We start from the raw sequence: 24,667 nt of genomic DNA, 5'->3' as shown, positions 1-24,667 counted from the left end.
CCTAATAGCTCAGTTGATAAAGAATCTGCCTGCAATGCAGGAAACCCCAGTTCGATTCCTGGGTCGGGAAGATCCTCTGGAGAAGGGATAGGCTACCTACTCCAGTATTCTTGGGCTTCCCTTGTGGCTCGACTGCTAAAGAATCCGCCTGCAATGTGGGAGACCTGAGTTCAGTCCCTGGGTTGGGAAAATCCCCTGGAGAAGGGAAAGGCTATTCACAGTCCATGGGGTCGCAAAGAGACAGACATGAGTGAATGACTTTCATTGGTCCTGGTGCATAGTTTTTTAGTATATGTGGCTGGACTACATATATAAAGATCTTTGATTTTTGTTGTGGCATGCGGGGTTTTTAATTGAGGTGTGCAGCACCTTTGCTGGCAGCATGCAAGCTCTTATTTACAGCATAGTTCCCTGACCAGGCATCAAACCTGGCCCCTGCATTGGGAGCTTGGAGTCTTAGCCACTGGGCCACCAGGCAATTCCTGACAATTTTCTTGTCTGTGTTCATGTGTTCAGTGTCTGAATTTGACTGATTATATATGATCTTGTATTTTTGCTTTGAGATTTCATGTGTTTATTGTTATGCTCATAAAAGGAGTTGGGGAGTATTTCCCCTTTTAAAAGAGAGCATCTTTAGATGTCAGGTAGATTTCTTCAGTGAAACCACATTGGACTGGAGTTTTCTTTTTGTGGATTTTAAAACTATGAATTCCGTTTATTTGGTTAAAATAATGTGTTCTTATTGGGTGAGTTTTGTTAGTTTGTGCTTTTTGAGGAATTAGGCCATTTATTCTAGGTGGTCAAATTTATGTATATAGAGGTTTTCTTAGTATGCCTTATCCTCATAAGATCTGTGGAGTTTGTAGTGGTATCCTTTTTATTCCTGATTTTGGTAATTTGGGTCATCTTTTTTATTTTTCGTTTTTTTTTTAGAAGTTTGTGAACTTAACTGACTTTTACAGAGAACCAGCTTTTTGTTTCATGAGGTTTTTCTGTTTTGGATTTCATTGATTTCTGCTCTTTATTTCCTTCTTCTTGCTTGCTCTGTGTTTGTTTTGTTCCTTATTTTCTAGTTTCTTAGAGTTTTGATATTTTTACTCTAATATAACTGTTTAGTGTTTTGTATTTTCTAAGCAGTACTTTAGCTAATATTTTGATAAAGTCTTTTTAGTTTTATTCAGTTCTAATTATTTTTTATTTCCCTCAAGACTTCCTCTCTGACTTGTGTTGTTTAGAAAAGCATTTGGAGATTTTCCTGTTATCTTTTTGATATGGATTTCTAGTTTGATTCCACTGGTGTCAGAGAGTACACTCTGTATGTTGAAATTCTTTTAAATTTGTTGGCCTTTGTTTTTTGGCCCAGAATATCATCTGTTGTGGTTGAATGTTCCATGGGAGCTTGAATAGAATGTGTATTCTGATGTTGTTGAATGGCATATTCTATAAATGTTGATTAGATCCAGTTGGTTGGTAGTGGCAAGTGTCTTTGTATCCTTAATGATTAATGTGGTATGATTAATGGTTAATCTTAATGATCTGTTTGGTAGTTTTATCAGTTGCTGTGAGAGAAATGTTAAAATCTCCAACTATAGTTGTGGATTTCTCTGTTTCTATCTGTTCTATCAGCTTTTGCCTCATATATTTCATAGCTGTGTTATTTGGTGCATACATGTTCAGGGTTGTTATGTCTTCTTGATGGATTGATTCTTTTGTCTTACTTAATGATCCTTTTTGACTCTGGTGGTTTTCTTTCACTGAAATCTACTTCATCTGATATTAATGTAGTCACTACTGCTGTCTTTTGATTAATATTTGTAGTTCAGTTCGGTTCACTCGCTCAGTTGTGTCTGACTCTTGGGGCAGCCACCTAGTGGAAAAGGGGACAGAGTGAAAAGATACATGGGAGACTCCTCCCACCTACTCATTTTCCTGGTCTTTTATGCAGTATGTAAAATTCAAAGAGAGAAATGGTAAGTGAGATTATGAGAAGCTCCCATCCTTCCCGCTGGACAGATGATGGCAATGATGTCAGTTTTTCCTTTTTCTCTCTTTTATTATTCTTATCTTTCTTCATTGATCTGCCCCAGGGCCCTTCAACATTTTGGGATTCCATCTGGAGTTCCAGTTTGTTGGTATTTGCCCACCACAGAGACGTTACATATTAATGAGCTTTCTTGACTGTATGAAGACTCTCTAAAAAGAAAGCAAATTCTTTGAGTGTGGGGGGCGTTTTAGGGGGCATGGCTCCCAAAGGGCTGCGTGCATGCGTGCTCAGTTGTGCCCAACTCTTTACGACTCCATGGACTGTAGCCCACCAGGCTCCTCTGCCCATGGGATTCTCCAGGCAAAAGAATACTGGAGTGGATTGTCATGTCCTCCTCCTGGGATCTTCCACCTCAGGGATCGGACCTGTGTCTCCTGCACTGGCAGGCGATTCTTTACTGCTGTGCCACTTAAGGGCTGGGACCATTTTTTTCTCCATGTTACTGTGACTTTGTCTTTTTGTTATTCTGGAGAAGTGACACTAATGAGATGCACGATTTATTAGCATAGTTTGTAGCTGGGAAATCTTGTGAGCTTATATAATTTGCTGTCTAGTGATTCTATTCTATTGCTTTTTTTTTGGTCTTGATCCCTAACTTATTTATCAGCTTTATTACTTATTTACAACTATTTCTCCACATGCCTTATAGAAAATATGGTGTTTTTCCAGTTTGAGAGACATGGGGAATATAATATAGATTTTGTGTTTTTGATGATTTCATACTAGAATTTAATATTTCTTTAAAAGAAATTGGTTCTTTGTTAGCTTTAGGAAGAAAGGGAGAAATATGGACTAGATAGATAAAGTGGGGAGAGAGAATCTGTAGATGTTTCATCACATATGTTCATGTGTCTTGAATAATCTGGAGCAACTTCTAGAAAGGAGGAAATGGAGGAGTAGCCAGAGTTTGGGTTGGCACCTAGGTTGAAGAGATCCAAATAATACATCCACATTAATTAGGACCCCTTGATGAATGAAGTGTGGAAGACCTTGTGTGGAAGACCTCCCTCCCCCATTACACCCTGGCCCCATGTCCCAGGCTTAGATCCTGAGGGCCAGTTAAGAGACTGGATGGTACCTGGTAAACAGTACAGTTTGTGTTGGTCCTATTGTCCTCACCCTTATGAGCATCTGCATCTCCTGGGCGGATGGTAAAGACATTTAAGCAGAGATTTGTTATTTATAGGAGGAGAAAAAGTTTTGTTAGTGGAAACATTTTATCTTTCAGGAGATGTTGGTTGGGGAAAGAGTGTTGTCTCTGGGAACTGTGGGCAGTAAAATGATTCAGTTCAGATTATTTTAGAAATAGCAAATCATCCTTTGGAAGATAAAGAAAACTCTTCGAATAATTGCTAGATTAATCTCCACCCATGCTCCCTTCAAGACCCCAAAGAGTGGAGAAATCAACGTCAGATGTAACTCTGTTGAGTCAGCGGAAGTAGTTGCACATTTTAGCTAGGCTGCCAGTGTTTCCCTAACCCCGAGGAATTGAATCTTGCAATTCTAGGGTCCTGAAGCCTCCTCCTGTAGGCACTGAGCCAAGACTGGCTGTACCTGGGAGATCTCTGCCAAGTCCTCTCAGTTCTTGATCGCATTTTTGGACGGTAGTCAATCGCCAGTCAGGCCTGATGTCCTCATTAAGTAAATGGCCATGTTGGCCTTGAGTTCAGACAAACTGAAAGAATTACTGAATTAAAAAAAAAGATTCAGATGCAGAGTCCTGCAGACAGGATTAACTTTCCAGAGCACTTTGTATCATAAGATATTTTCCAAGGCTGATTCTCACCCCCTTATTTCTAGCCGTTTCTGATGTTTGCCCCCGGGATGAAATTGGCACGTTACAAGCAGCAGATCTCTAAAGGGTCTGTCTTAGGAGGCAGGCAGACTCAAGGCAGGAAAAGGCCTTGCTGAAACACCCAAGTTCTCTGTGATGCTAGTAACTCCCTGTGGGCAGAGGGTCAGTTTATGAAGCCTTTTGTTTTTGGCCTTCTCAAACTTGGTGTAGATGCTGTGGAAAACATGGAGACATTAAACATAGAATCATGAGATGCCCCAACAGTTCTACTCCTAGGTATATACCCAGAAGAATTGAAAATGGGTATTTAAACCAACACTTGTACACACATGTTCACAGCATTATTCACAGTGGACAAAAGCGGGAAACAGCTGAAGCATCGGTTAATGAATGAGTAAACAGAGTGTGGCATATCCCTACAATGAGATGTGATTCAGCCATAGAAAGGGGTGGTGTACTCACATGAGTCACAATGTGGATCAACCTTAGCAACACTGTGCCAGGTAAAAGAAGCCAAGTCACACACTGTAGAACTCCATTTATATGAAATTCCTAGTGTAGCCAAGTTCACAGGGGCAGAAGGCATATTTGTGATTATCAGAGCCTGCAGAAGAAGGGGGATGGGAGTAACTGATTAATGGGCACAGAGCTTCCTTTTGGGGTGAGGAAAATGTTCTGGAACTAGATAGGGGTGGTTGTTGCATGACGTTGGGAGTGTAAATGCCACTGGGTTGAGTTTAATCTGGTTCATCCTGTTATGTGAATTTTACCTTAAAACAACAATAACAACAAACTGCCCAACTCAAGTGTTTTCAGAACCCCTAGGTTATGGAGTTTCAGTTCGATTAAATCCTGGCAAATAAGCTTCTAATATTTGAGTTAGTTTCAGCTACTGCCAAGAGCAGTGATTTACTGAAAAGCAGGCAAAGTCCTGGGAGAGTCTGGGCTAAAAAGCCACTGGTGGACTTGGAGTAACTGCATTTATCTCTGGGATGATTTTCTCCGCTTCTCTTGGGGTGTCTTGGTAGGCGCCTTGGGGCTTTCCTTGGCACTGGGTGCTTAAACATTTCAGTCCAGTGGCCTGGCCTTATTAGCCATGGGATTGTGTTATGTTCAGCCAGTGTTAATTCAGCATGGTCTGAGGAATGCAAGAAAAAGCACAGAAAGAGAGTTTTGGCCATCCCCCTGTGATAATAGTGCAGGACTTCAGCTAAGAGGCCAGGAGTGAGTCCTGTCATCTGGTGAGCTTCAGGGCTGATGAGAATTTATGGCTAGAATAAGGCAAACTTTGCTCAGTGGTGAGTTGGCAGTATAAGATCTTCATTTGCCAGGTATTTTTCTCTTTTAACTTGTTGTGCTTGAAGTACCAGATGATTTTGAAAGCGACTTGAACTGCCAGATACAAGTACACATGTCAGTTGGCAACATTAGGGAATCACTGAAAATTCAAAACATCAAAGAGTAAACATTTAGTACACCCACATTCATTATCCGTAACTGCCAAGAGGTAGTAGCAACCCAACTGTCCATCGACAGGTGAATGGATAAACAAGATGCGGTGTGCCCACGCGATGGTGGAGAATTACTCAGCCTTGGAAGGGAGGGGAATTCTGCAGTAAGCTACAATGTGGACGAACCTTGAGGACATTATGCATGTGGAACAAGCCAGACACAAAAGGTCAAATACAGTATGATTCTACTTATACGAGGTGCCTAGGGTAGTCACATTCATAGAGGCAGAAAGTAGGATGGTGTGGTCAGGAGCCGGGGTCAGGAGGAATGGGGAGTTACTATTTAATGGGCACAGAGTTCCAGTTTTCAAGACAAAAGGAGTTCTGGTGATGGATGGTGGTGATGGTTGTATAGTAATGCGAATGTTCTTCAGGCCATTAAACTGTACACTTAAAAACGGTTAAGATGGTAAACTTTACGTTATATTTATTTGATCACATGAAACACAGGGTTTGCAGCCTGAGGACCTGGGTCTTTAAAGTTGGGCTCTGTCATAAATTAGCTGTGGGACCTTGGACGTGATATTTAAGCTCTCTGAGGATAGTTTTCCTTTTCTTATGTTATGCAGTATGATTCTGCAGTATGATTCTGCCCACAGCACAGTCAGTCTGTATGCTGTAGTAGTTTCTTCCCAATCTGCAGAAGAGGCTGGACGAGTGGGAACTTTCTGGAGCAGGGCAGGCTGGCAGTGTGGATGTGGAAGTTGGGGGCCTGGATTGGCCCCGTGGGCATGTGAGGGGAAATCACCTCCCCACTCCCGAAGACGGGCACTCAGTCAGGATGCTGTGTGTAGGTGCGTCACGAGCTGTTCTCTTAGCATTTCTTTCCTTTAGCCTGGAAAATAGCTGCTTTTTCCACTCTCTGAAAGCCATCTGAGGCGTCTGTGTGTTCTGCCCTTCATTTTACACACAGAAAAGCTCAGGGTCAGGTAGTTTAAACGTGACTCATTCAAGTCTACAGAGGGGGAGAACAGAGGTCACGTGATTTCACACCCCCACCGTTGCGAAGGCTCATTGAGTGTCGGGCATTCATGGTACAAATTTGTGCTTAAGTCAAGGTTCTTGCTCTCAGGAGCTTACCGTTTTTCTTCCCCTCTAGACAGAAAATACATGAAATAGCTAGAATAAAGAGGGCTAGAATAAATGTGCTGTACTAAAACGTGCTGGGATTGAGATGACAGAGAAGGGGATGCAGCGAGGTCCACCAGGAAGGGCAGAGGAAGCTTCACACCTGAGCTGGCGTGTCTGTGGTTATGGGGCATTAAGGAGGTGACTGACCCTGGTGTTGGGAAGAGTTTGGTCAGATGGCGGGGGGTGTGTGTGTGTGTGTGTGTGTCTGGGTGAGGCAGAGGAATCCAGGTGGAGGGCTTAAGACAAGTAGAGATGCATCGTGGGAAAGGACTGGATTTGAAACCCAGCCCTGCCCTCTCTAGTTGTGGGCAAATAATTTGCCTGCTCTGACCACCAGTTGACTCATCTGTAACATGGATTAAAAAAGCAACAAGAAGCTACCGTAAGCGATACCCAGAATGTTAATTAGGGATTTGCATGAGCGGGAGGTCTCAGTTGTGTCTCTAGGATATGTAGATGGATGACACCACTGGTCCCTGTCTTGCTTTGCAGTGGTTTTCAGAGTGTGGAGAGTTAGTGTTGGTATCATGACCTCCTCAAGGCTGAGGAATTCATATTTCCCCACACCACCTACTGTGGAACTCTGCTCTCTGTAGGAGGAGAGGCTCAGATCCTTTTCCTTGTTGAGTGTAGGAGAGACAGTGTTTCACCAGGAGGTTATAGTCACTATTGAAGAGATGCAGAATCATCACATCTTTGTGCTTAGATTTCTCTGTTCTTGCCTTGTTGCAGATGAAAGCCTCAGAATGAATAACGGTGCTGAATTCACTCAGTGGATTAAATGCTTGAATCTAGGTGCTTTCCATGGTGAGCAGGATGGTGCTTGCTCTGTTTGTGAATATTAGGTGGTCAACTCTAGCATGTCCTTGCCTGGGAATGGTGTGGGGTGGGGTGAGCTGTTAAGGATTCTCTGGGCTTATAAACAACGTAGGGAATCTTTGATGATGTCGATCTCTGCTATTGGAAATGTGGTCCCCGGGCCAGCAGCGTGGCGTCACCTGAGAGCTTGTACCACAGAATCCCAGGCCCCATTCCGGACTTCCTGGACCATAATCCACATTTTAGCAACACCTGTAGGTGGTTTGTATAGCCACTGAGGTTTGGGAAGGACTAATGTTGAAGATTGGACGTGAATCTTAGAGTTCAGGCTCCCCTTTCTCCATGGAGGAGCCTTAATAGTTCTGTCTGGATAGAATTTATCCCTGGTTTATATCTGACTCCCTTACAGACCTGAGGAAGAGGTTTCTTCTTCTTCTTCTTTTTAGTTTTTATTTTATTATTTTGGCCACACAGCATGTGGGATCTTAGTTCCCTGACCAGGGTTTGAACCTGTGCCCCCCTGCTTTGGAAGCATGGGGTCTTAACCACTGGACCACCAGGGACGTCCTAAGAAGAGGTTTCTAATTGACTAAGAACTGTGCGATCGAGATAGGAAATGGGGAAGGAACAGAATATGAAAAAATTGTTCCTGACTTGACACTTTTAAGATTTACCTTAAATTAGTGATTGAGCTCAGGGTCTGTAAGACTTTGCTTATGGAATTGTCAGGCGAGTGTATGTTTCTCGGTTTTTGTCTCATCACAACAAAGACTCGGAGTGACGGACATTAAAGCCCCCTCGGCGTTTCACAGCTCTCGGGTCTCGGACAGACCGTGTTATATGGCTCTTAGACAAATCAGTGTTACAGCTCAGTGTTATAGCTCTATTTTATTTAGAAGATAGCAGGAAAATCCATCTTCAAGGCATGAGGGCACATCGATCCAAAGACGTGAAGAGAAGAGCCCCCCAGCACGTGGGAGAGAGAGCGAGCTTTGGCTCCTCTTTTTATTTGTTTTTCTCTCCCTGGGCCTGTCCTGTGTAAATTGGGCCAGCCAGGAGTGTAGTTTGTTTTACCTGAGGTCCTCACTCTGGTCCTCGGACCTTTTCTCTTCCTTATCGTTTAGCCACTGCCATCCTGGACTCCTTTTCCCTATTGTAACTACCTAATAGAATCAAGTGAGTCAGATTCTTCTTACCTGAATCATTAACTGCTACTTATTGGCCATCTTGTTCTGTTCATTAACTTGGCTTTTCTGTCTCGTTATTTCCTTTAGGTAAATATATTTTAAATAGATGTTAAGAGGACCATTTTTATTTCCTTTAAATGGCCATTTTCTGAAATAACTAATGATGAAAGACTGTGTCATTTTATTGATGGGATTTTACCAGCTCAATGTTTTCAGTAGTCCTGGGCCTTAGGATAAAGCATAAAGAGTTTTTTTTTGTTTGTTTCCTTTCTAAAAATATTTTTAATGTTTTTAAAATTAATTTTTATTGGGATAGAGTTGCTTTACAATGTTTAGTTTCTACTGTCGAGCACAGTGACTCAGCTATATGTATATATGTGCCCCCTCTGTTTTGGATTTGAATGTTGGTTTTTTAGTGTCTTTTTTCCTGCATCCCTGTTACAAAGGGGCATGTTGCTAGCATGGCCTCATCACATGACCTTTGTGCCTTTAATCAGTTGATTGACTCTCCACTGATTTGACATTTTTGAGATGAGGCACTGAGCTGTGGACCAGGGATGAAGCCGGGCTAATGCTTTGAGTTCTTTGCTCTGTGCTGCCTGGGTGGGCAGTGTGGATCTCCCAGGCTCTGATGCAGCCAGTCTTTAAATGGAAGGAATTGGACCGAATTTATGATTTTCATGGGATACGGGCTGAAAGGTTGTTGCTGAGCTGTGAAAGACGCTGGGATTCTCAGCCTCCAGAAGAGAAGAATTCACTCTGGGGCTAGTGACGAGGCTTGATAGCTCAGAGCTTTTGTGTAATAAAGTTTTATTAAAATATAAGAGAGATAGAGAAAGCTTGTGATATAGACATCAGAAGGGGGCAGAAAGAGTGCCCCCCTGCTAGTCTTTAGCCAGATGTTATATAGCTACTAGCAGTCTGTTAATTAGAGAAAGGAAATGTCTCAAAACTCAGAGACTTGCACCAGACCCCTCACCCACAACATGCATTTTGAGATAACACTGGCACAAGGTGAGTTGTCCCAGGCCATAAAATGATTGACATGAATCTTGAAGAAAGGCAGATTTCCAAGCAAGTACAGTCTCATTAACATAGCTGAAGAGAACATTTGCATGAGTAAACCATACTGGTTTGTCAAGTAGGTTCTGAGTCTTAGGCAGAACCACTTGAAGACAGAGATTAGGGTAACATTAACATAGCTCAAGACAAACATTTCCATAAGGAAAATACATTGGTTAGCTCAGGGTTTGAGAAAAGTTCAGTTCAGGTGGAACCAGGTGTTGTCACGGCAACCCAGAATTTTAAAAGAAACCTCTTTTTAAATTTGTATAAAGAAAAGGAAAAAATCTAACACTTGTAGTTTGCTTCCTCCTGCGGCTTAAGAGAGAGATTAAAAAAAAGTCTGACACTGGCAGCCTATTCCTCCGTTTGGAGACCCCTGGCCTTCCTGCCTGTTACTCTCTCAGGGCTGTATGAGCAGGTTGTGTGTGGATCAGGATCTTGGGTGTGGGGAACACATGTTGTTTCAGAAGCACAGTACCGTTGTCTTTATTTGGAAAATAAAAAAAACCTTTTTTTTTTTTTTTTTTAAAACGAGAGGCAGAATGTAAAAGCACGATTCGATGTTAGGGGGTTCACGTGCGATGGAAAGCACGTGGGACCCCCAGTTAGCAGCAAGTAACAACATTTTTAGTGACCACAGAGTGCCAGGTATTGTTTTAAATTATCGATATGCATGTACTTTCACTTAAACCTCACGGGTCCCTAGACTGTCAGTCCTGATAGCATATATACAGGCAGACAGGTGAAGTGTCTTGCTCAAGGTCATCACAGCCAGTGTGTGGGTGGATGTGGGATCCAAACCCAAGCTGAGTCGGCAGCTTGACTGTGTATCTGCTACCTCTGCATCCATAGTCTGATATGAATCAAGATCACTTTAATCTGTGCTTTACCTTCTGAAAAAGAGAGTTTTGTAATGTATGTAACTTGTATGAAATTGCCCCTCAGTCCTCACGTGCAGGAAAGAAAACAAACAAAAATCCTGTTTTCCTCTAAATCCAATTAAAAAATTGGTTCAGGGACTTCCTTGGTTGTTCAGTGGTTATGTTGTAGCCATGCGTTCCGGGAAACAAACTGACTCAGAAGGACAATGTAGATGGTGGAGTGCAATTTATTATACCGGTGGGCCCAAGGCAGAGTCTCCTCTTAGCCAAGGACCCCGAACAGTTTTTGTGAAAACCTTATGTACCCTAAGTGTATGTGCTCAAACCCACCTCCCCCAATTCCCTGAAGCTAGTCTGAACAAAGGAAAAGAAAGATACAATCAAAGTTAACCTGTGATTCGTATACCTTAAGCCTAGATAGGTAACAGTGGATGATTATCAATAGGCCTGTGGTCATACCCCAATAAGCATAATAGAATTTATGATTCTATTCAGTTACATAGATAATTAGGATATTCTTTTAGGTGACGGAGAGTCTAGGTATGAGCCCTGGGGCTCTTCCACCCAGGGGATCTGGTTTTCCAGTTGGTGTGTCATTTCCATAGATATTGGGCATAGCTCAAAGTCCACAGTCCAGCCCAAGATGGAGTCCTGCTTTCAAGATGGAGCCTGTTCTGTTTCCTCCTTCAGTTAAGACTGTACTTCTACTGCAGGGGGCACTGGTTCTATCCCTGGTCAGGGAACTAAGATGCCACACACCCTGTGGCTTGACCAAAAAAAAAAAAAAAGAATTGACTTAAAGTCCCACATCTAGGGAGGTGTTTAGTATCAGTGGATCAATAATCAGTGGAGGATTCCTTCCCCACTGATCCAATTGGCTAGAAATTTCGGAGGGCCTCCAGTCCTCATTCCTGCTCGTGGGCCAAGCCAGCACTGCTCATTTGAGAGTGGCCAGCACAGTGTTTTCTCCCTCCACGCTCAGCTTGGCCGTCATGATCTCCCTGGGGCTCCTGAGGCCAAGGCTCTTGGTTGTGAGTCCCCAGGTATCCACGAGTCCACTCTCACCAGAGGTTTTCAGCTGCCCCTGCCCAGGAGCTGGGAAGACAGAGCCTAGAAATGGGTACAGACATGGGATGCTGGTGGACACAGAGCTTCCTGAGGGGAAGGGAGTGTATCTTTCATTCTTTCCTCATATAAGCTTGTAGGGGATGGGTTAATTTCTTTATAAAATTATCCTCCAGCCTGTAAATGACAGCAAGATTTAACATGACTGATCTTATACAATTTTATTAGTATCCAGTGTGCATTTCTCTTGTTGGTAAAAGCAGCTAAGTGACCAAACTGAGATAACCTCATTAATTATTTGTCCTATCCGCATGACACTGAGGAAATAAAGGGAATTCTTTAAGTCTCTGTTACATCTTTTATAACATAGGGTTAGTAATAGTTTCTGTCCCGCAGAGGGTCCTGGGGTAGGGGTGGGGATCAGCTTTAACAAAGGCCTTTGAGACTAGCCAAGCTGGAGGGAAGCGTACAAGTAGGTGTGTGTGTGTGTGTGTGTGTGTGTGTGTGTGATGGGGTAGAGACTGGAAATGTTGTGTCAATGCCGTTTTATGGTGTTTGAACTCACGTTGTCCTTTTCTTGCAGTTGTTTTATTAATTGGAGTTTGTGTTCTGCTTCAAATATGTCCTAAGACCTCTCTGATAAACTACTGTTTTGGCCTGTTTAGGACCCAACCGACTTTGAGTGGAGCTTCTGGATGGAGTGGGGGAAGGAGCGGCTGGTGTGGTTGTTCCTTGGCCACATGAGCGTGTCTCAAGTCGCCAACCTGATTTCGAGGAAGGTACGGTCATGTGCATCATTTCCATTTCAGCTTCTTTCTTCTTTGCTTTTTGTCAAGAAGGAACCCTGAGCTAGGAAGTCATGGGGCATGGATATTGGCCTTTGAAGCCTGGAAAAGGTGAGAAAGGTTTGTTACTGGTCAATAGAGGAATTACCAGATAAAAAAAAAAAATCAAAACATAAAAATAAAAGATAAAGATGTGATAAATTGTTACTGTTGGATAGATACTGCATAATGACTTACATATGTTGTGAAAAGATTACCACGATAAGCTTAGTTAACACCCATCATATAGGTACAAAAAAAAGAGAAGAAAGAGTGTTTTTTCCTGTGATGAGAACTTTTAGGATCTCCTTGCTCAGTGGCTTTCAAGTATACCTTATTGCAGTAGCCACAGTTGACACGGTGTACACTAGAACTTACTTTTCCAATCATTGAAAGTTTGTAACTTTTTACCACCTTCATCTAACTTTAAAGAAGCTTCCAAGCAAACCTAATAATAAAGAATACATGATTTTGCATTCCTAAACTAATAATGAATATACCTACCTCAACCTTCATTAATGGGTTTCTTTTCTTCCACAAGTTGTTTTGGTGTTTTGTTATGACAACAACCTTTCTAGAAATCTAACATTTTTATTTCTAACACAAAGCTTCTCTGCCCATACATGGGTGACTTACTACCCCTAGGTCTCAGCTTTCCCATTAGTAAAATGAATAGCTCAGTATCTGTATTTTCTTTCCCTTTTGGGGGAAGATGAACTATCTTGGGGAGGATCTGTGAAATGAAGCTGTTATCATTACGGCTGCTGTCGGAAAGGGCCAGCTGTTGTGGAGTGGAAGAGTCCTGGATGATGGATTAGTTCCTGGACTTGCTCACTCGTTAGCTTTCTGACCATGGAGAGGCATTTCACCACTGAATCGTAATTCATCATTTTCTATAAAGTAAGGTTAATGACATAATAATTTTTTTTTTCCTTTTAAAACAACGGTGGGCTTCTCTCTATTCACAATAACCAAGACATGGGAGAAATCTTAATGTCCATTGACAGATGAATGGATATAGATGTGGAAATGGAATATCATGTTAGTCGCTCAATCGTGTTCAACACTTTGCACTCCCATGGCTCCTCTGTCCATTGAATTCTCCAGGCAAGAATACTGGAGTGGGTTGCCACTTCCTTCTCCAACAATAGAATAGTACTCAGCCATAAAAAGAATGAAATAATGCTAGTTGTAGCAACAAAGACGAATCATTCAGTGTCACAGTAATCCAAGTCTGTGCCCTAACCACTGATGCCAAACAAGCTGAGGTTGACCAGTTCTATGAAGACAACACCTAGAACTAACACCAAGAAAGGTGTTCTTTTTACCACAGGGGATTGGAATGCAGAAGTGGAAACTCAAGAGATACCAGGAGTTTAGCCTTGGAGTACAAAATGAAGCAGGGCAAAGGTTAACAGAGTTTTGTCAAAGAGAACAGGCTGGTCATAGCAAACACCCATTTCCAACAACCCAAGATATGACTCTACACATGGACATCACCAGATGGTCAAAACTGAAATCAGATTGATTATGTTCTTTGCAGCTGAAGATGGAAAAGCTCTATACAGTCAGCAAAAACAAGACCTGGAGCTGACTGTGGCTTAGATCATGACCTCCTTATTGCCAAATTCAGGCTTAAATTGAAGAAATTAGGGAAAACCACTAGGCCATTCAGGTATGACCTAAATCAAAGCCCTTATGATTGTACAGTGGAGGTGATGATTAGATTCAAAGGATTAGATGTGGTAGACAGGTGCCTGAAGAACTATGGACTGAGGTTCATAACATTGGACAACAGAGGGTGACTAAAACCATCTCCAAGAAAAAGAAATGCAAGAAGCCTAAATGGTTGTCTGAGGAGGCTTTACAAATAGCTGAGGAACTAAGAAAAGCAAAAGGCAAGGGAGAAAGGGAGAGACATTCTACTGAATGCAGATTTTCAGAGAATAGCAAGGAGAGAGAAGAAGGGCTTCTTCAGTTAACAGTGCAAAGAAATAGAGGAAAACAATAGAATGGGAAAGACTAGTGATCTCTTCAAAGAAATTGGAGATAGGAAGGGAACATTTCATGCAAAAATGGCCACGATAAAGGACAGAAACGGTAAAAACCTAATACAAGCAGAAGAGATTAAGAAGAGGTGGCAGGAATACACAGAAGACCTATGCAAAAAAGGTTTTGATAACCTGGATAACCACAGTGGTGTGGTCACTCACCTAGAGACAGACATCCTGGAATGTGAGGTCAGGTGGGCCTTAGGAAGCATCACTATGAACAAAACTAGTGGAGGTGATGGAATTCCAGCTGAGCTATTTCAAATCCTAAAAGATGATACTGTTGAAGTGCTACATTCATTATGCCAGCAAATTTGGAAAACTCAGCAGTGGCCACAGGACTGGAAAAGGTCAGTTTTCATTCCAATCCGAAAGAAGGACAATGCCAAAGAATGTTTAAACTATAGAACAATTGCAGTCATTTCACACACTAGCAAGGTAATGCCCAAAATCCTTCAAGCTAGGCTTCAACAGTACATAAAGTGAGAATTTCCAGATATACAAGCTATATGTAGAAAAGGTAGAGGAATCAGAGATCAAATTGCCAACAGCTGAAGGATCATAGAGAAAGCAAGGGAATTCCAGGAAAACATCTACTTCTGCTTCATTAACTATGCTTAATCCTTTGACTGTGTGGATAACAGCAAACTGTGGAAAGTTCTTCAAGAGATGAGATTACCAGACCACCTTACCTGTCTCTTGAGAAACCTGTGTGCGGGTCAAGAAGCAACAGTTAGAACAACTGGATGTGAATGGTTTAAATGGTAAACAGCCATTTGACTGGTTCACATGGCTCAGACGGTAAAGACTCTGCCTGCAGTGCAGGAGACCTGGGTTCTATCCCTGAGTTGAAATGATCCCCTGGAGAAGGGAATGGCTACCCACTCCAGTATTCTTGCCTGGAAATTTCCATGGACAGAGGAGCCTGACGGTCGCAGAGTTGGAGACGACTGAGAATTAATACTTTGACTTTTTTTCAGTTCAGACAGCGTGAGATGCAGATGAACCGCCTGTTTGTGGCCGGATCGGCCTCCTCCTCTCCAAATTCGCTCCATTTTCAGCTCCTGTTTTGTACTCACCACCATCAGAAAACTACCTAGTTTAGGATGTAGATGTTCCTCTGGTTAATTTGCTTGTGGCTCTTACTGTTAGGAGGCCCTATTCAGGATGGCTCAGAGCTCCTGGCTGAAACCCAGCTTTGTCACTTTCAAGCAATGCAATCTTAAAAGCCAGTTAGTTAATATCTCGGAGTCTTTCGCCTCATTTTGTGCATCTGGGATGGTACCGCTTGCTTCCTGGGGTAGTGGTGAGGGTCTAATAGGTCTCAAGGTTGTGCTAGCATATGACGACAGGCAGTGAAGAGGTGGCTGCCGCGGGGGCCTGCTGGCGTTCGCTGTGTGCCGTGACTGCGGTCTGCGTGGGCTCCTGGGAGCAGTTCCCTCTGCGGTGTTTAGAAAGGAGGCATCTGTCTGAGATTCTGAAACCCCAGAGGGCAGAGGCTGTCTCTTCAGCCGTACCTGTGTTCCTCTCCCGCGTGGCTTTCTCTGACCCTGTTTCAGGCTTGTGCTGGCTTGTGGGAAAAAGGACAGGGGGACACAGACCAGGAGCTGAGAAGTGACACCGGAGATGCCTCCTGGGAGGAGTGGGCCACATCTACCTGGGGATGTCAGGTGGTGGCTTGAAGAGGGTGGAGCCATCTGCTTAGTTCAGCCTCCTGCATCTCCTTACAGGCCTGGGAGGACAGGTGGGCTTGTCCTTTTATCTGCAGCGCACATCTTAGGCAAACTCAGTAGGCGGTTTTGTTTGCAGTTTTCTTGGAATGAGGCAGAGTTCGCACTGAGTCATCTGTGTGTGTGTATGTGTCTGTCCCATCCCTCTGTGACCACAGGTTTGATTTGTGTGACAGCTGGTGGGCAGGGTTCTGTGAGGCTGGAGGACACTGCTCTCTTTGTCCGTGTCCGCTTGGTCCTTATGTAATATGAACCTCAGCTCTGGCCCCACCACCTGGACTGAGCGTCCCAGATGGCCTTAATTTGCGTGGCTGTTTTTGGTACTTATCCAGGGTGGAAGATTTGGGCTGCACTTATCTTTTGTCTCCTCTTCTCAGGGGCATCATGAACTGTGGATGATGCTATAGAGACAGGCATTACCACTACTCGTGGTTCCGACCCTAAAGGATGCTTCTGGGCTCCGTCTGCTGTCTTGTCCCATCTCTCTTTTTGCTGGCCTCAAAGAAGAGATTATTTTCAAAAGCATGATTTTCTTTTTCTTCTTCTTCTTTTTTTTTTTGCCATGACAAGTAATAAAAACTTTCCACTGAGCTCCCCGGCCAAGGTTAAACGCCTTTTCTCTGGGTCGGGCTCTCTCGTTGGGTTTTGGCAAGACTGGCTCAGGGACAGCGCGCTGGGAGGGGAGGCTGAGAAACGGCTCTGAGCTTTGGCCGTGGGTTTGTTATGCTTGGAGCGTGTGTAGGGTGGGCCAGACAGTGGCCTCCTTTCTTGAACACCCTCACCACCTGAGGCATAGTGTTCTCTGCTCTCAGAGCCAAAAATACCCCTGCATGAGCTTTTGGAGAAGGCTGGGTGCCCTGGCTGACCACAGGGTGCCTTCTCACTCGACCTCTGACCTGCAGAACCCACGTCGTTAGTGCTGGGCCCCGACCAGCTGAGCTCATCAGCTTCAGGCCTGAAGAGCGTGGTCCTGTGCCGTTGGCCTAGATGAGGAAGCTCACCTCTGGAAAGCTGTGGTGCTCCTTTCCAGCATATTGTCAAAACCACACACCTAATAGGAATCTCACACACTAATGGGTTTCTTGGAGCCAGACTGCTCCTCCTCCATCAGGGCCTCTCTTAGGAGGGGTGAGATTGACTTGGTTTGGGCCCACTGGCCTTTGCCCTCAGGAAAAGCAGGCTAGAATGCAGTTATCTGGACTCTGGGATGGCTTTGGGTTTTTTTCCTGTTTGTGTGGGTGTACACACACACACACACACACATATTCATATGAGGATATATCTCATATATTGACATATATATATTGGTAGCATCTGCAGTTGATTATGTAGTGTGTAATAAATTATGCTGTGCATAAGCAATGTTGAGTGACTTCTGTTATTTATTTCTCAAACAATGCCCACTGAGTGGTTTCTGGGCAGATGTACAAAGAGAATTAGTGCACAGCAAAGTCTGGTCCAGTTGCCAACAGGAGTCTTCACCACGGCTTTCCTATTTCGTTCCTCCCCGTGGAGGTGAGCTAATGAGGGAAACCACTCAGGCACACCCTGCCTGAGTGCCCCCAGCTGAGAGCAAGCTAAAGCAGGCAGGAAGGAGAGATGGCATGAGGGGGGCACGGCCAGCCCAGCTCTTTCTGTGGCTGAGTCCTGGCTCCCCACGAGGAAGATTTGGAGACTAGATTTGCAAAGCAAAGGCCACAAGCCCGTGGTCTTTTCTCAGGTGCTGATTTCGGCCTTTGAAATGTGCCAGTTGAATTTGTCTGTCTCTCTGAAGCCTTCCCTGGCGTGCGAGGACTCAGGTTCTATCAACGAGTCTGCATTCATAGGTGGGTGCCTGTGCTCTCTCAGCTGAGCGCTATTTGAGGCTTCCCCCAACACATGATTTGTAAGAGACCTTGGTAAGTGAAAACTGGAAGTAGGCAGCGAGATGTGGAACAACCCCTTTGTACCTTATTTGCAACAGCAAAGTGGTCTTGGTTCATAAGGGGTTAAGTGATACAAGCAGACACTTTGGCAATCAGCCAGTTTTCACATTAGTGACTAAAAAGCCCTCAGCCAGTTTTCACATTAGTGACTAAAAAGCCCCGCAGTTTGGTGCTTATTTCTTGTTCTCAGTCATAACTGCCAGGTTAATTCCCAGTACTTGCAGAAGCATGTCCATCTTTCCATCTACCCATCCATCCATCTACCCACCTATCCAGCTATTCTAACCATTCATTTGTCTAGCATTTCTGAAACACTTGCTGTCAACTAGGTACCCTGTTAGATTCTAGGCTAATACTATAGTATGATGAACAAGACAGGAAATTACTTTGTTAAGGGAACCTATGCAGAGAGAATCACTTGTGCCCCATTTTAAGAAGTGGTTCGGTGTTAACACAAGGAGCGGTAGGAGCAGAGGGCGGGTTTGCTCCCCGATTTCAGTCTGGCCCAGTTCCATCAGAATGTGCCATAGTGGTTAGTCTTGCTTTATCCAAACTGCCACAAAAATAGAGTGCAGTTTCCTTCTTATCGTTTGTTAGACTTCAAAAAAGTTTCTTCTCTTTCTGCCTTCCTTTTGTCTTTTACCAGGAACTGAAGAACCTGGAATAAAGAGTGTTAGAGGGGTCAGGATAGTTCTGGTGGGCTGGCATTCTATGCTCCAGCAAAGTTCACTCAACCCATCTTATTGATGCAAGTTTCAGGTCACTCACACTTTGATCCCCTTTAAAAGAGCATGGTAAATGCAAGTTAAAGCCACTACCAGAATGATTCAGACATAAAACAGTAACACCACCAAATGCTGGTGAGGAAATGGCATAAACTGGATCGCAAGCATGTTGCTGGTTTTTGTTCAGTTGGTCATTCGTGTGTCCGACTCTTTGCAACCCCGTGGACTACAGCACGCCAGACTCCCCTGTTCATCACCAACTCCCTGAGCTTGCTCAAATTCATATCAATTGAGTCAGTGATGCCATCCAACCATCTTGTCCTCTGTCATCCCCTTCTCCTCTGGCTTTCCATCTTTCCCAGCATCAGGGTCTTTTCCAGTGAGTCGGCTCTTCTCATCAAGTGGCCAAAGTATTGGAGGTTCGGCTTCAGCATCAGTCCTTCCAATGAATATTCAGGATTGATTTTCCTTAGGACTGACTGGTTTGATCTCCTTGCAGTCCAAGGGAAACCCAGGATTGAACCAGGGACCTTTAGATTTTCAGTCTAATGTTCTCCCAACTGAGCTATTTCAGCTCTATGTTGCTGGTAGGACTGTAAGATGGCCACTCTTGGAAATTGTTGGACAGTTTCTTACAGGACTAAACTTGTAACAACCATGCAGCCCAGCAAGCTCACTCTTGGGCATTTATCCTGGAGGCATGAACACTTGGTTTTACACCAAACCCTGCACATGTATGTTCATTTCAGTTTTATTCACAATAGCCCCAAACGGGAACACAGCCCAGATGTCCTACCACAGGTGAATGGTTAAAGAAACTATGGTTCATACACCCCATGGAAACTGCACAGCAATAAAAGGGGCAAGCCTTTGATACTCACTGCAACTTGGGTGGATTTCAGGGAATTATGCTGAATGGAAAAAGCTAGTCCCAAAGGTTACATACTGTGACTTGAAATGACAATATTTTAGAAATGGAGACGATATTAGTGGCTTCCAAGGGTTGGGGATGTCGGGGAAAGGGAGCAGGAACAATGTGGGTGTGGTTATAAGGGGGCAGTGCAAGAGATGCTTGAGGGGATGGCATGGTTTGGTGTCTTTCCTATGGTGGATGGTGAATCTATTTGTGATGAAACTGTATGGAATTAAACATACACACTCGAATGAAAGTGAAACTGGGAAAACCAGAATGCTTGTGGGTTATAGCAATGTCAACGTCCTGGTTGTGATATACTTTGGTTTTGCAAAGTGTTACCATAGGGGGAGATTGGGTAAAGTATCCATGGGATCTCTCTGTATTATTTCTTTTAACTGCAGGTGAATCTGCACCTATCTCAGTAAAAATCTCAGTTAAAGAAAAGCATCGTGTATAAGTAATATTTGATTAGAATTTAATCTCTTAGTTAGGAACGTCACATTTCAGTTCAATGCAATTCAGTCGCTCAGTCGACCTTTTGCAACCCCATGGACTGCAGCACGCCAGGCCTCCCTGTCCATCACCAACTCCTGGAGCTTACTCAAACTCATGTCCATTGAGTCAGTGGTGCCATCCAACCATCTCATCCTCTGTTGTCCACTTCTCCTCCTGCCTTCAATCTTTCCCAGCATCGGGGTCTTTTCCAGTGAGTCAGTTCTTCGCATGGGGTGGCCAAAGTATTGGAGTTTCAGCTTCAGCATCTATCCTCCCAATGAATATTCAAGGTTGATTTCCTTTAGGATTGACTAGTTTGATCTCCTTGGAGTCCAAGGGACTCTCAAGAGTCTTAATACCACAGTTCAAAAGCATCAATTCTTGGGCACTCAGCTTTCTTTTGGAGAAGGCAGTGGCACCCCACTCCAGTACTCTTGCCTGGAAAATCCCATGGATGGAGGAGCCTGGTAGGCTGCAGTCCATGGGGTCGCTAAGAGTCGGACACGACTGAGTGACTTCACTTTCACTTTTCACTTTCATGCATTGGAGAAGGAAATGGCAACCCATACCAGTGTTCTTGCCTGGAGAATCCCAGGGACAGGGAAGCCTGATGGGCTGCCGTCTATGCGGTTGCACAGAGTCGGATGCGACTGAAGCGACTTAGCAGCAGCAGCAGCAACAGCTTTCTTTATTGTCCAACTCTCACATCCATATATGACTACTGGAAAAACCATAGCTTTGATTAGATGGACCTTTATTGGCATTAAATTAAGATTGTGTTTTATTTGTACATGTTACTTGATCAGCATGATTCTTTGTGCCTCATTTTAAGTTCTCAATCATAATTGTCATTTGAACCTCTTAAATGGATTGGTTTGTTTTGACTTTTAGGCAGATTTTTAATTAATTAGTTAATTGTTTTGGCTGCACTGCACGACTCATGGGATCTTAGTTTCCTGACCAGGGATTGAACCAGGGCTCTTGTCAGGGAAAGTGTGGGTTCCTAACCTCTGGATTGCCAGGGAATTCTCTAGGCAGACTTTAAAACCTTGAGCTTGACATAAAGTACATGTGTGACCAAACCTGTGTGTACCTGCCCAGATTGCCCTGGGAACCTGGGAAAAATGTCTTTAAAGTCCTTCTAGAAGGAGATGAATCAGAAGTATTGTTTTGGAATAAAACATAGCAGACTTTCTTCTTTAGTTTTAAAGAGTTAGAAGTTTCCTAGTATATTTGATGTCAGAGGCTCAAAATCTAATATTTAAGCATTTTCACTTATGAGGTGGACACAGGTTTGATAAATACGTAAGAACTTTTGGAGTAGAAATAGGTAGGGCAGGGCTGTCTTTAGGCCTTTGAGTATGTACAGGGTCTTCGAAACCCTTGGAAGAAGCCCTCCTCCTCCTCAGAGCAGCAGACCCACCATGCTGCTGCCTCACTGCTGGGCAAGGGTTTGTGTCCATTTCTTGCCCTCTCTGCCCTGCTTCTTGCACGTGTGTGTGTGTGTTGCTGGGGGTGGGGGATAGGGCTGCAGGAAGTGTGCCTTAAGGCAGCAGTCCCCAACCTTTTCGGCACCAGGGACCGGATTCATGGAAGACAGTTTTTCCACAGATGGGAGTGGGAGGAGGGGGGATGGTTTTGGGATGATTCAAGTGCATTATTACTTTACTGTGTACTTTACTTCTACTGTTATTATTGCATTGTGATATATAATGCAATAATTATGCTACTGGCCGTTAACACAGAGTCAGTGGGAGCCCTGAACTTGTTTTCCTGCAGCTCGATGGTCCCATCTGGGGGTGACGGTAGGATCGCCTGCCGCTCACCTCCTGCTGTGTGAGGTGAGCTTTTCAAGTCAGTGCATTCATGGAATTCCTATCTATCTGTGGCCCAGATATCAGTGCATTCATGGAAATCCTATCTATCTGTGGCCCAGTTTCTATCAGGTCACGGACCGGTACTGGCCGGTTGGGGACCCCCACTTTGAGACTGCATTGATGGTGGGGACTGTCCTGCACTGGTGACAGAGAGCAAGGCATGAAAGTCTAGTCATGCTGTATCAGCATTTTAGTGGTGGTTTGGAATTCTCATTGCAGTTGTGTAGATTCCAGTTGCATTCACTTTACAGCGTGAAAAATCAATATTTCCATGAAGTTCTAATTTATGTAAGGGCTTCTCAAGTGGCACAGTGATAAAGAATCTGCCTGCTAATGTGGGAGGCACAGGACGTGTGGGTTCAGTTCCTGGGTTTGGAAGATCCCCTGGAGAAGGGAATGGCAACCCAGTATCTCCAGAATTCTTGCCTAGAGAATCCCATGGACAAAAGAGACTGGCGGGCCACAGTACATGGGGTTGCAAAGAGTTGGACCTATCTGAGTGAGCACACACAATTTATATACATTTGTAAAAAAATATTTTATTTTTTTATTTATTACTTATGGCTGTTGCTGTGTGTGGGCTTTCTCTAGTTGCAGAGGGCGGGGCTACTTTGCACTTGCAGTGCGTGGGCTTCTCATTACAGTGGCATCTGCCTAGAACACAGACTCTAGGCAGGCGGGCTTCCCGGACCAGGGATCGAACCTGTGTCCCCTGCAGTGGCAGACAGATTCTTTACCACTGAGCCACCAGGGAAGCCCTATATAGGTTTTGGCTGGATGGCATCACTGACTCGATGGACGTGAGTCTGAGCGAACTCTGGGAGTTGGTGATGGACAGGGAGGCCTGGTGTGCTGCGATTCATGGGGTCGCAAAGAGTCAGACACGACTGAGCGGCTGAACTGAATTCTTTTTAGATTTTTCACATTGTTCTGTTTCATCACCTGACCACTGTGAATGTATATAGTGGAGTTGCCTTTGCCCATTGGGGTCAATGAGTGGGTAATAGGGGTATCAGAGAAGGTAAAGTTCACATGAGCGCATTTGCTGTGATGTCTTAGAGAGAATGGTGCTGAATGTTGCCTGCCTGTACTCTGACAGGAAGAAGATGGGAATATAGGATGACCTTGTGAGCCCTCAAAGTAGCGTTTGTGAGCTCAGGTGAATTCATCAGACTCTTTGGAGCAGATGGAGTTTGCACAGCCCTGCTAGTAGTTCCTGAAGGTTCCTGCAGCTTTTCCAAGTTGAAACAGCTTAAGTCTGTGGTTAAGTTCCCAAATGAATCCCAACAAACAGGCTTTTTCCAAATGGATCAAATAGCACTTAATAAAACGTAGCTGTGTTACAGGTGTGTGCGAAGCCACGCACTCATGGGAATGGATTCCAAGCGGTGAATGTTGTAGATCCTGATTAAAAAGACACCCCCGCTTTTTCTTAATTTGTTAAAGCTACTTAAAATACAGTTGGCAACCTTATTCCTTATAATTGAACTCTGTCCAGAGCTGAGTTTTTAGGGGAAAGTTGGAAGCAAACTTATGTGCTATTTAATGTGGGTAGTAGGATGGAAAAATAGTAAAAATGAACTGTAGATTTCTCTGATTTTCTTGGAACTTCAAAGTGGCTGACCCAGTTGTTCATTTAAAATGTTCTCTCTTGGGCTGGAGTATAGATTTGGGAGATAATTCTACTTCGGCAATATTTTGGAAGCATTACCATTGAAAGATGGAATTTATAATTTGCAGTCCACATCTGTCTTTCCCTTAAATAAATCATTTTTTCCATAAGAAGACCCAATTTTAAGTAGTCCTCACTTATGCATTCATGGAAATCCTATCTATCTGTGTATGTGTGTGTTTGTGTGTGTGTGTGTGTGTGTATATATATGTATATATATATATAATTTTTAAAGTGTTTATTGAATTTGTTACAATATTGCTTATGTTTGATGTTTTGCTTTTTCGGCTACGAGGCATGTGAGATTTTAGCTCCCCGACCTGGGATCGAACCCACAGCCTCTGCATTGGAAGTCGAAGTCTTAACCACTGGACTACCAGGGAAGTCTCTGGAAATCCTGTTTTCGAATGCCCATCAAACAGACACATCATGTTTCCTATAGGACTAGCTGCTAGCATTTGCAGTGTACGCAGACATTGCTGTGAGCATTTTACACTGTTAACTTAATTCTCACGACAGCCTCATGAAGTGGATGCCATTATTCAAATTTTATATGTGATTTAAAAGAGAGAGATTTAGTAACGTATCTAGGGTCAAACAGCTAGTTAATGGGGACATCAGAATTTATTTAGGCAATTAGACAGCAAAACTTGATAATTCTACTACTAAGATATATTGCCTCTCAAACAATGTTAAAACATTATTGTGGTTTTTTTAAAGTAAGGATTTACCAGCCAGATATGACCAAGAGTATAGTGTAAAAGCAAAGACATGTTAATTTTTTAAAACTTTTTATTTTGTATTGGGATATAGCCAATTACCCACCTGCAATAAAGGAGACCCTGGTTTGATTCCTGGGTTGGGAAGATCCACTGAAGAAGGGATAGGCTACCCCCTCCAGTATTCTGGCCTGGAGAACTATACAGTCCATGGGGTCGCCAAGAGTCGGACACG

At 43.6% G+C, this 24,667-nt stretch overlaps 1 protein-coding gene and 1 non-coding gene across 7 annotated transcripts in view; one reads left to right on the top strand and one right to left on the bottom strand.

The window, feature by feature from the left end:
• Positions 1–24,667, top strand: part of HHAT (hedgehog acyltransferase) — a 352,855-nt gene that overhangs the window by 48,652 nt on the left and 279,536 nt on the right. For all 6 annotated transcript variants that reach the window (XM_070768646.1, XM_070768650.1, XM_070768651.1 and 3 more), the window contains one exon: positions 12,164–12,277. In XM_070768646.1, the coding sequence (XP_070624747.1) occupies positions 12,164–12,277 (114 nt within the window). The remainder of the gene's footprint in view (positions 1–12,163; positions 12,278–24,667) is intronic.
• Positions 7,790–7,863, bottom strand: TRNAW-CCA (transfer RNA tryptophan (anticodon CCA)). The gene has a single exon. It is a non-coding gene; the product is annotated as a tRNA-Trp (tRNA).

The sequence above is a fragment of the Bos indicus genome, chromosome 16 (assembly GCF_029378745.1).
Source record: "Bos indicus isolate NIAB-ARS_2022 breed Sahiwal x Tharparkar chromosome 16, NIAB-ARS_B.indTharparkar_mat_pri_1.0, whole genome shotgun sequence".
NCBI lineage: Eukaryota > Metazoa > Chordata > Mammalia > Artiodactyla > Bovidae > Bos > Bos indicus.
Note: the sequence above shows the minus strand (reverse complement) of the source record. Positions and strands in the feature narration are given on the sequence as shown.